Source organism: Rana temporaria, chromosome 4, assembly GCF_905171775.1.
Source record: "Rana temporaria chromosome 4, aRanTem1.1, whole genome shotgun sequence".
Taxonomy (NCBI): domain Eukaryota; kingdom Metazoa; phylum Chordata; class Amphibia; order Anura; family Ranidae; genus Rana; species Rana temporaria.
The window spans coordinates 365,816,117-365,829,032 of NC_053492.1; the positions used below are offsets into that span (position 1 = coordinate 365,816,117).

The 12,916-nt window shown below is 45.6% G+C and overlaps 1 protein-coding gene across 1 annotated transcript in view; it reads left to right on the forward strand.

The window, feature by feature from the left end:
• Nucleotides 1-6,835: 6,835 nt before the first annotated feature.
• The window catches only part of ACAT2 (acetyl-CoA acetyltransferase 2), a 41,955-nt gene continuing 35,874 nt past the window's right edge, over nt 6,836-12,916 (forward strand). The window contains exon 1 of the mRNA XM_040350914.1: nt 6,836-7,009. Coding sequence (XP_040206848.1) covers nt 6,955-7,009 — 55 coding nt within the window. The 5' untranslated portion in view covers nt 6,836-6,954. The remainder of the gene's footprint in view (nt 7,010-12,916) is intronic.

Here is a 12,916-nt window from a genome sequence, read left to right on the forward strand (position 1 = left end):
CTAGGGCCTCTGCTTTAAAAAAAATCTAGTAATTCAAAGTAATTTTATAGCTAAAAAAATAACATTTGTAAACAAAAAGTGTCAGAAAGGGCTTGGTCTTCAAGTAGCTAGAAGAGTGGATGATGTGTGGCATAAGCTTCTAATGTTGGGCATAAAATGCCAGGACACCCTAAGGTGTCCCAGGCCGCTAAAGTGTTCGAGTTTAGCTTGACGAAAAGGTGGCAACCCTAGTCTAAATGCATCTAAACATGTTTGCCAAAAGTGGCTTTAGGTTTGGTTTTAACTACTTGCTGACCAGCCACCGCAGTTTTACTGCGGCAGGTTGGCTCGGCTGGGCAAATCGACTTTACCTTATGTCGTTTCCCATTGTGGCCAATAGGGGCGCGCACACGCTGCCGGAGCCGATGCGAGTGCCCGGCGGGCACAATGACCGTCAGGCACCCGCTATCGCTTGTGACATAGCGAGAACTGGGATCTGTGTGTGTAAACAATGTGTGTTCATACAAAGTATGAACACCGATCAGTCTCCTCCCCTAGTAAGTCCCATCCCCTTCAGTTATTATTATTATTATTATCATACAGGATTTATATAGCGCCAACAGTTTGCGCAGCGCTTTACAACATCAGGGAAGACAATACAGTTACAATACAATTCAATACAGGAGGGATCAGAGGGCCCTGCTCGTTAGAGCTTACAATCTAGAAGGGAGGGTCAAGTGTAACAAAGGGTAATAGATGTGGGGGTGATCAGATGGAACAAAATTACAATACAGTTGTTAGATGTGGGTAGTATAGGCTTCTCTGAAGAGGAGGGTTTTCAGGGATCCTCTAAAAGCTAATAGAGACAGAGATAGACGGACAGATTGGGGCGTATTTTGGAGATGTTGCGGAGGTTGAGGCGGCAAGATTTGGACAGTGATTGAACGTGGGGCTTGAAGGAGAGTTCAGAGGCCAGGACTACTCCTAGAATCTTGGCATGTGGGGATGGGCTTATGGTTATGCCATCAATTTTGACAGAGAGATCAGGGGAAGAGGCATGTGGGGAGGGAAAAAGGAAAAGTTCGGTTTTGGATAGGTTAAGTTTGAGGAAATGGTGTGACATCCAAACTGATATATCTGATAGTAAATTAGTGATACGTGGGGAGAATGAAGGGGCGAGTTGAGGGGCAGAGAAATAGATTTGAGTGTCGTCAGAGTAGAGATGGTATTGGAAGCCGTGGGAGGCTATAAGCTGAACCCAGGGAGGAGGTGTAGATTGAAAATAGGAGGTGTCCAAGAACAGAACCTTGGGGGACCCCAACAGAGAAAGGAAGAGGAGAGGAGGAAGTAGAATTGTAATTAACACTAAAGGTACGGTTGGATAAGTAGGTAGAGAACCAGCGAAGAGTACAGTCACGGAGACCAAAGGTGTGGAGTTTTTTGAGGAGGAGTGGGTGGTCAACAGTATCAAAGGCAGCAAAGAGGTCAAGGAGTAGGAGTACGGAATAGTGTCCCTTAGTTTTGGCCGTTAGTATATCGTTTGTTAGTTTTAGGAGAGCAGTTTCTGTGGAATGTTGAGGACGAAATCCAGATTGAAGGGGATCAAGAAGGTTATTATCAGCAAGGTGGACGCTCAGTCGGCTGTAGACTAGACGTTTAAGGAGTTTGGATAAAAAGGGAAGCAAGGAGATAGGGCGTAGGTTGTCAAGATTGGATGGGTCCAGTGAGGGCTTTTTAAGTATGGGGCTGACAAGTGCATGTTTCAAAGAGTTAGGGAAGATGCCAGAAGAGAGGGAGAGATTGAAGATGTGGGTTAGAGAGTGTAGAATAGAGTCAGAGGGTGAACGTAGCATTTGCGAGGGAACAGGATCCAGAGGGCAGGTGGCAAGATGGACATTAGTAAGTAATTTAGCAACCTCTATAGTCTATAGTGGTGGGGTTGAAAGAGGGAAGTAATGATTGTACCTGTGGGTATGAGGTGTATAGCATGAAGGGTATCTGAAAAGTAGAGATCTCCTCACGAATTGTATCAATCTTCTGTTTGAAGTGATTGGCGATCTTCTGGGCAGTGAGTGAGTTGGTGGGTGGGGGACGAAGTAGAGAGTTGAAGGTAGAGAAGAGTTGACAGGGATGGGATGATACGTTTTTAATGAGGGTGATGAAATAGGTCTGCTTGGCAGTGAGGAGGCTGGAATTGTATTTTTGGAGGGCAGATTTATACCGGTCGAAATCTTTCTGGGACTATGTCTTACGCCACAGGCGCTCGAGGGCACGGCTGTGTTTTTTCAGACTTTTAGTATCATCTGTTTGCCAGGGTTGAAGGAGACGGGGCCTGATTCTGCGTGTAGTGAGGGGGGCCAGTCTGTCCAGTGATGCTAGAAGTGAAGTGTTGTAGACAGACGCGGCTAGGTGGGTGCAGGACAGGGGTGCGATTTTGTCATAGAGGTGGTCAGTCGCAGAGTATAGAAGAGAAAGGTAGTGATCAGAGAGGGGGTAAGGATAGTTGGAGAGGTTGCATGGAGTGCATAGGTGGGAAAAGACAAGGTCAAGTGTATTGCCTTCAGAGTGAGTAGGAGCATATGTCCATTGCTTCAGGTCAAAGGAGGAGATTTGACTGAGAAGTTTTGAAGTTGCAGGATTGTTAGCATTAGTAGGGATGTTGAAGTCACCAAGAATAATTGTGGGTATTTCAGAAGAGAGAAAGTAGGGTAGCCAGGCAGAGAAGTCATTAAGAAAGGATGATACTGGACCAGGGGGACAGTCGATGACAGCTATCCTTAGAGAAACCGGGGAGAAGAGACGAACGCAATGTGCAGTTAGAACACAGAGAGGAAACACAGTTAACCCCTTGATCACCTCCTAGTGTTAACCCCTTCCCTGCCAGTGACATTTTTACAGTCAGTGCATTTTTATAGCACTGACTCGCTGTAAAATTGTCAATGGTCCCAAAAATATGTGAAAAGTGTCCGATCTGTCCGCCATAATGTCGCAGTCCCGATAAAAATATAGCCGAAATTACTAGTAAAATAAATAAATAAAATATGTTACTTCAAAGTACCGGTGCTATTTAAATTTAGAGGGAGATCAGAGTGTTAGTTAAACTCTGATCTGGTTAATATGTTCAAATTGGGTCTCTGTTTCAGCTTGGCTGTGCTGTGGGCTCATTCTGTTGTGCTGCTGGGGTGTTCTTTCTACCTCAGGGCAGTAGGTGGCAGAAGTGGAGTCGAGGTTTGGGTGCTCTTCCCCAGCAGCCAATCAGGAGGGTTGAGCCTCGCTGTGCATGCTAGGGGAGGGTATTTATGGGGCAGACGCCATTAGTCTGGGTCTTCTCCTTCAAGTGCGGCATCCACCTTTAGGGTGTCTGCACCACGACCCCCTAGTTTGTAGACGCTATAACTTTTGTGCAAACCAATCAATATACACTTATTGCATTTTTTTTTTACCAAAAATATCTAGAAAAATACATATCGGCCTAGATTGAGAAAAAAAATGTGGGATATTTATTATAGTAAAGAGTAAAAAATATAGCTTTTTTTTTAAATTGGCGCTTTTTGTGTTTATAGCGCAAAAAATTAAAACCGCAGAGGTGATCAAATACCACCAAATGAAAGCTCTATTTGTGAGAAAAAAAGGATGCCAATTTTGTTTGGGTACAACGTCACATGACCGCGCAACTGTCAGTTAAAACGACGCAGTGCCGAATCGCAAAAAGTGCTCTGGTCAGGGTCAGGGGGTGAATCCTTCCGGGGCTGAAGTGGTTAAGCTGCTTTTTTCCTGCAAAGGCGTCCAGTTGAGTTGAGGAAAATGCATGAATGAGGCCTAAAAAGTGAGTGAAATAGCCAGATTCAGAAAGACTGGCTTAACTTTGAGCCGGCGTATTGTATCGCATATACGCTACGCCGCCGTAAGTCAGAGAGGCAAGTGCTGTAGTCACAAAGCACTTGCCTCCTAAGTTACGGCGGCGTAGCGTAAATGGGCTAGCCTAAGCGCGCCTAATTCAAATGAGGAACAGGGGGGCGTGTTTTATGTTAATGACTCGTGACCCGACGTGATTGACGTTTTTAACGAACGGCACATGCGCCGTCCGTGGACATATCCCAGTGTGCATTGCTCCAAAGTACGCCGCAAGGACATATTGGTTTCGACGTGAACGTAAATTACGTCCAGCCCCATTCACGGACGACTTACGCAACGACGTAAAAATTTCAAAATTTGACGCGGGAACGATGTCCATACCTAACATTGGCTAGGCCAGCTTTTTGTTCGACTAACTTTACGCCGGAAAACGCATTACGTAAACGGCGTATTTTTACTGCGACGGGCAAGCATATGTTCGTGAATAGGCGTATCTCGATGATTTACGCATTCTAGGCGTAAATCAGCGTTCACGCCCCTAGCGGCCAGCGGAACTAGACAGCTAAGATACGACGGTGCAGGCAGTCGTATCTTAGCTACATTTAAGTGTATCTCAATTTGAGAATACACTTAAATGTACGACGGCTTAGATTCAGAGTTACGACGGCGTATCTACTGATACGCGGGCGTAAACCTCTCTGAATCTAGCTAATAGTCTGCTTTATAGGAAACAGTTACATACTTGCCAACTGTCCCGTTTTTAAAGGGACAGTCCCGTCATTTGGGACCTAGTCCCGGTTAATTTAGCCTGCCGGGACTTGTCCCGGCTAGTGGGGAAAGCAGGTGCGGCTTCCAGAGTTGTAAAACAACAATCAGAGCTGGCCTGCTGGTGTCTGTCGTCCGATTGGCTAATTCGGATGGTGGGCGGCGCTGTGTGTTCCTGTGTGTAGGCTAGATCGTAGCACTACACCCGCCCCCTGCCTGCACAGTACTAGTCCCTGAGCAACAGTAGAGTGGAGTGGGCGGGGCGCATGGGGTTGGGAAAGCATATCAATGCTTTCCTATGGTTCCAGATACTGTACATACAGCTTTCCTGCTCCTCTGCTTGCCCGGACAGCAGCCTCTCTTTCCCTCTCCATTGATTTCTATCACTCCTGCTTTCAGAGTGTCCGATGTCTGTGTGACATCACCAGCTCTGCCCCCTAGCCTCCTGTTGATTTCCTCCCTTCTCTGGACAATGTGGAGGTGACCCCTCCCCTCCTGTGCTCTTTCCCTTGGGTCCCCTCCTCTCCAGTTCTACTGCAAAGTAAGTGGCGTCTCTGTGCTGCTGAGGCTTCCACTACTCAGCTAACAGGTAACCTTTCAGGTATGATTACACAGTTCTAGCTGTGAAGACAACTGTTCTTCCTGATTCTTTTTTTTATTAAGGACTTCTTAAGATGAGGCACAGACATGTGGCTCCCATGCAGGGCTATCTTATCAGCATGGGGATGCATGAACATTATGTGCATCCCTGTGTCAGCACCCCATTCATTTCTACTTGGACATGAGGTTGCATTCACATAGCCTCTATTCTAATATGACATGCAGGTTTGGGTCCCAAAAGAAATGAATAGAACACTGGCACAGGGGGCACACAATGCACAAGAGAGCCCTGCACATGGGCACACATGTCTGAATGGGCCTAAACAACTCATGTGCATGGAGGCTTAGTGTGTTCCCCAGCTCCCCAGGCATCAGAAAACAGGGATTTTACACATGAGCTACTGATGGAAATTCAGCTGGTTCACCAAGGATGAGTTTCAATCCATCTATGGCCATTCATGCTAAAGAGAAGTCACTATAATATGATCAGAGCCCTGCACTCTGTACAACGCACTCCTGAGCCCTGCACTCTGTACAACGCACTCCTGAGCCCTGCACTCTATGCCTGAGCCTTGCACTCTGTGCATTGCATGCGCCTGAGCCTTGCACTCTGCACATAGCATCCTCCTGGACCCTGCACGTAGAATCCTCCTGCACGTAGCACCAGCATACATGGGGCACACTGACCACCAGCATACAGAGGGGACACACTGACCACCAATATGCTGGGCCAGTGGTTACCAGTATACAGAGGAAATAACAAATCAAGTAAAACAACCATACAACCCCAAAAAAAAAACTCAAAAGCAATAAGAGAATCTTGTCAGCTAGTTGGCAAATGGACTTATAAGTGTAATGGTAAAACCTATAAATGAATATCCAGTGCAAATCAATCAATGTATTGCAATATAGTAGTGATGGTGTCACCCCCTCTGCAAATGGTAGAAAACATTGCAGAGCTGCAATGTGCAAATAGTGGTGAAACCCCCTATATATAATCCTAATAAAATATGTACATCAATTGTACATTTTATTATGATTTTGCACATTGCAGCTCTGCAATAAGTCCTACCTTCTGCAGAGAGGGTGACACCATCACTACTATGTCCTAATACACGTGTTGATTTGCATCACTGTTAAATAATATTGTATGTAGGGGGTTTCACAATTATTTGCACATTGAAGCTCTGCAATTTCTCTAAATATTTTTGCAGCGGGGGTGACACCATCACTACTATGTTGCAATACATTGGTTGATTTGCACTGGATATTATTTTATAGGTTTTACCGTTGCACTTATAAGTATATTTGTAGAATTGTATAAAGGAAGTGTAGAGTTGTGTAGCGGCTTGCCAACCGCCGCACGACGATGTACGGCGACAGAATGGCACGGCTGCGCACATGGGCGTCCAGGTATGTCCCCTTTAAGATGCAGAGCCATTGGTCGCGAGCGCGGCGGCATGTTCGCGACTTGGTTTGGGAGCTTAATAGCTGTGCTGCAAAGTGTCCCTGGAATTTTTTTTCAAATGTTGGCAACTATGCAGTTATATAACAGTCATACATGAAATGATAATCCTGATGCTGTTCGAGGTATACTCCCTCCAGGCCAGTAGGTGGCACAATTGCTGTACGCAGTCATCCAGGAAGGGCTGGTAGGCTGGTGAGACAGTAACGTGTGCTGCAAGTGTTGGCAGAGCTCAGGTCTTCTGTTGGTGAGAAGTGTACAGAGCAGAGGAAGGAGCCCAGTCCTGGAGAATGACTTCTACAAAGGACCCCGTAGTCATTGTGTCTGCTGCCCGCACACCTATAGGTAACCAGCAACCCTATTCATTGCCTGTATATAATGTGTTCCCAGTCATCCATGTAGATATGTGTGCTGCACATTCATGATCTTTGTTACTGGTGGGCGTTTTATTATTATTATTATTATTATTATTCATAAAACAGATTTGTTTTGCTGGGAATGCAATATAATAAATCTGTATAAATCCAGAGCTAGGATCTGTCCCTTGCACTGTTATAGATGGCACCCCAGTAATTGCTCTATAATGGGTGTATGGGAAGAGGGTGCCCATACCATCCTAATGTCTGCTCTGTTATTATAGATCACTGTTGCAGATTCTTGAAAACATTGATAACTAAAGGAGCACACACATTGCAATCTGATTGTATAGCTCATCACACATATATTGCAATCTGATTGTACAATTCCCTTCAGATTCGTCAACAACTATGTAGACAGATCTAAGGGGAATTGTACAATTAGATTGCAAAATGTGTGATGCCTGATTGATTGGATAGCTTAAGTTTGTCCTCCATATTACATAGTTTTGGTAAATATAAAGTTGATTGTACAAAGATTGTGTATGGCGACCCTTAGACCTCATACACACTATTTGATTTGTTTATTCAGATTTACCAAAACCATATAATATGAGGTCAAACCTTAATGCCGCGTACACACGATTGTAAATTCTGATGGAATTTTCCGTCGGAGTTCTGATGAAGCTGACTTCCCATATACATCATGGGTCTTCAAACTACGGCCCTCCAGTTGTTCAGGAACTACAATTCCCATCATGAATCGTCATGTCTGTGAATGTCAGAGTTTTACAATGCCTCATGGGATGTGTAGTTCCGCAACAGCTGGAGGGCCATAGTTTGAGGATCCCTGCTATACGCTGTCAGACTAAATTCCGACCGTCCAAAACGCGGTGATGTAAAACACTACGATGAGCTGAGAAAAATGAAGTTCAATGCTTCCGCGCATGTGTCGACTTGATTCTGAGCATGCGTGGGTTCCACACAGACGATCAGATTTTTTTTCCATCGGAAGAATTTAAAACTTGTTCTATTTTTTTTTTTACTCCGATGGAAAAAAAGTCAGATGGGGCCCACACACGATCGGAATTTCCGATGAAACAAGTCCATCGGAAAATCCGATCGTGTGTATGCGGCATTAGGGTCTTGGTAAGTCTGAAGACAAAAATCTGCAGAAAATCGAATAGTGTGTATGGGGCTTTAGATCTACCAACACGTATGCAGGTGTATGCCTAGCTGTATACAGATAGATTAGGTAGGTCCTCATATTATATTGCTTTGGTAATATGCTGCATCCAGAGCATTCTGCTGATTCTTGTTGGTAGCCACCCCAGATATTCGGCCATCTAAATGTAGCCTTAAAGCAGAGTTCTACCCAAAAGTGCAACTCTCGCCTACACGTCCCCCCCCCCCCTTCCAGTACCACATTTGGCATCTTTCAGGGGGGTAATGGGGGACCTGGCTTTAACAGGTCTGCTTCCAGAGAGGGGCCGCAGCCCGATCTCCTGGAAGTTTGTCCCCCCTCCTCCTTCCCCTGCCGCCGGGCCAATTAGAAGATGCAGTAGGGAAACCGCTGCGAAACCGAAAGGCTTCACTACCAGGCTCCCTTACTAGGAATGGCGGTGGCAGCACCCGGGAGTCGATCCGAAGATCGGCTGTGGTGCCGACATTGTGGTCTCTCTGGACAGGTAAGTGCCATGATATTAAAAGGTCAGATTGTAACTTGTATGATAACTTAAAGACAAAAGGGGGCAGCCCTGGGACTTTGAATGAGGTGAGAGAGGTTTAGCCAATGTTCACAACGAACAATGAGACAAAATCAGGGCTTTTTTTCAGGGGGAACTCAGTTTCACCACCTCTGGCTCAGACCCTTTGGTGCCCGCTCACCACAATCACTTGTAAACACATAAGTCTGGTTTCTGTGTTTACAAGCAACAGCTCTGCACTCTGTGTGTAACCCCCCTGAACTCTGCATTCTGTATGTAATGCAATCCTGCTATTTAATGCCCCTTTAAGACCCTTCTACTGTTTGTGAAATCTGAACGGGGTTGTGGTTGAGTTCCCGCACCTATTTTCTAAGAAAAAAAAGCTCTGGACAAAATCAATTTATTATTTTCAAAGTGTTATGTAACAAAATGGCAACAACAATGATTGTGAGTTACCCGGCATAATACACATGTACACAGCACAGATGAAAGTAAATATATAGAGATTTATTACAATTGTTATACATCAATGAGCAACAATAAAACTTGAAAGTTGCAGGGCCAGTGGATGCACATATACATTAAACAAATAAAATGTACATATAAACAGAAATATGTAGACATAATGCAGACATCAATAATATCCATTAGGGTTGTCCCGATACCAGTATCGGTATCGGGACCGATACTGAGCATTTACGGGAGTACTTGTACTCCCGCAAATGCCCCCCATACTACCCCCCCCCCCGCCGCCGCATACCGCAACGCCGCCGCCTAGTTAATCAGCGTGAAGAGAACATTACAGCTTTCATTTGAATAGCTGTGTGTCTATCAAAGTGCAGATCACCCGTCCAATCCCGAGCAAGGGGGAGTGTCTATATGCGGCGCGGCGAGGAACACACAGCTATTCAAATGAAAGCTGTAATGTTCCCCGCACGCTGATTAACTAGGCGGCGACATCTAGGTATGGGGAGACATGGCTGCATATGTGGGGGACATGGCTGCATATGTGGTGGACATGGCTGCATATGTGGTGGACATGGCTGCATATGTGGGGGACATGGCTGCATATGTGGGGGACATGGCTGCATATGTGGGGGACATGGCTGCATATGTGGGGGACATGGCTGCATATGTGGGGGACATGGCTGCATATGTGGGGGACATGGCTGCATATGTGGTGGACATGGCTGCATATGTGGTGGACATGGCTGCATATGTGGTGGACATGGCTGCATATGTGGTGGACATGGCTGCATATGTGGTGGACATGGCTGCATATGTGGGGGACATGGCTGCATATGTGGGGGACATGGCTGCATATGTGGTGGACATGGCTGCATATGTGGTGGACATGGCTGCATATGTGGTGGACATGGCTGCATATGTGGTGTACATGGCTGCATATGTGGTGGACATGGCTGCATATGTGGTGTACATGGCTGCATATGTGGTGTACATGGCTGCATATGTGGTGGACATGGCTGCATATGTGGTGGACATGGCTGCATATGTGGTGGACATGGCTGCATATGTGGTGGACATGGCTGCATATGTGGTGGACATGGCTGCATATGTGGGGGACATGGCTGACATGGCTGCATTCGTGAGGGACATTGTTGCATTCGTGAGGGACATTGTTGCATTCGTGGGGGACATTGTTGCATTCGTGGGGGACATTGTTGCATTCGTGGGGGACATTGTTGCATTTGGCGTAGGTTACACCTTCAGGTGCAACCGAGCGTGCACACGCGTTCCCGTACAGTTTCAGGGTGTTCCAACACGTCACGTGTAGGGCTGCCCATTCATTTCAGTGAGACTTGGAAAAGAGGTCCCTAAAGGCTCATTCACACCATAAGGTGCATTGAGTGTGTGTGTGTGTGTGTGTGTTTTTTTTTTGCATATTTAGCACAGCGCATTGATTTCAATGGGCTGCCCTATGCGCATGAAACGTGCAACCGCCTGCTCGGCTGGGAGATCCCGCGCTGACTACGGACATGCCCGTGTGACACCAGCCTAAACTCTTACTCCTTTCTAAAAACGCCCTGCACTAAACCACCTGGTTTGGCATGCGCGAAGACGCAAGTGTTTGAAAATTAACGGCACCGCACGTGTCTGCTAAAGGGCAGGGCGTTTCTTTGCGTGTTGGGATAGCGTGTGATTTAACGCACATTCCCAACACACGCACGTTCCTGGAACGCATTGATGTGAACCTAACCTAAGGGATTAAGTACATGGAGATTGGGAGGTATTTCTAACGCATCAGATTTAATTTTTATATAAACATCGAAATCTGTTCAATTTCTCCAGGACTTGATATATATATAGATCATTGTAAGGGAACATGTAAACAATGAAGAGCACCTGCTGCATAGTCATCTATTCACATACAAAGAGCTTCCCTGGGAATGCAAAGCTTCTAGCGTAGCCTGCTGCTGCTGCTGCTGCATGGATCTGGGCTTCATGAATATTCATGAGCTCAGTGTGGAGTGAAGGGAGGAGTTTTCTGTAATGACAGTCAGTCCTGCTCTCTTGCTGCTGATTGGCTGGCTAATGTAGAACCATATATGCTGGTGGCTGTGTGATTGGGTAGCTGTGCAGTTGGCTTCCCTCCCAGCATTCTGATTGCCTGCGAGTGTAGAACCATATCCCAGGTCCAAGCTGTCAGTCCACGCCTCCTCTGCATACTGTCAGTGTGATAGGACGGTCAGTCTACTCCACTGATCAGATCATGTGCTTTTGTTCCGAGTCATAGGGGAAAGTCCAAAGGCAAATTGGCAAAGCAGCTTTGTGTAACATCAGTAATGTTTAAACACATGAGCTGTGCTATCCCTATGCAACCTGTATTGGCTGTCCTTGTACAACCTTTCACAAATTTGCTTTATGAAGCTGTCAGCTGGAACATTTCATAAAGCTGCATTCGCTTAAAGTGGAGGTTCACCCAAAAATTCATTTTTAACATTACATTCAGCCTAGTTGTCCTAATGACAATCGGCTTTTTTTTCCCGTACATACCGTATTTTCACCGCCGCTTCCGTGTATGTCTTCTGCGGGACTGGGCGTTCCTAACTGATTGACAGGCTTCCGACCGTCGCATACAGCGCGTCACGAGTTGCCGAAAGAAGCCCAACGTCGGTGCGCAGGCGCCGTATAGAGCCGCACCGACGTTCGGCTTCTTTCAGCAACTCGTGACGCCCTGTATGCGACGGTCGGAAGCCTGTCAATCAATTAGGAACACCCAGTCCCGCAGAAGACATACCCGGAAGCGGCGGTGAAAATACGGTATGTACGGGGATAAAAAAAAAAAAAAAACAGCTGATTGTCATTCTGACAACTCGGCTGAATCTAATGTTAAATATTTTTTTTTTGGGTGAACCCCCGCTTTAAAGGTTAAGAAAAAAGTGGGGTGAAAAAAAGCACTGCATCAAAAACGTACCAAAAAACGCACTGCAACGCATCAAAAACGTGTATGCAAAAAATCACCTGGAACGCATCCGGATTGTGTTTCTATGGTGTGAACTGACCCTAAAAACGTACAAAAAACTCACTGGAACGCATCAAAAATGTGCATGGGGGAAAAAAAGCACCTGGAACGCATCAGGATTGCGTTTTCTATGGTGTGAACTGGCCCTTAATACTTTACCCAAATAAGTAATACCAATTTTATATAAAATGTGAAAAAAATCCTCTCGCTATTCTGTAAGGATCAACTAAAAATTCTAAATGTATAAGAAAGGAAAATAGAGCTGCTACCACTGAGCAGTGCATACACCACACTAGTAATATACATAAAAAAGAAAATAAAGTGAAGGGCTCTAAATAAAAAAATATCAAAATACCCGAGATGTGTACATGAAAAAATGACAAATATATCAAAAGCACAAAATATAGTGTTGTAAAGACTAATACAAATAAACCATAAAAAGGATCCAATATACACTATATTATCAAAAGTATTGGTATGCCTGCCTTTCCCCCCCACATGAACTTTATTGGCACCCCAGTCTTAGTCCGTAAGGTTCAATATTGAGTTGGCCCACTTTTTGCAGCTACTGTATAACAGCATCAACTCTTCTGGGAAGCCTGTCCACGAGGTTTAGGAGTGTGTCTATGGGAATGTTTGACCATTCTTCCAAGTGCATTTGTGAGGACAGGCACTGATGTGGACGAGAAGGTCTGGCTCGCAGTCT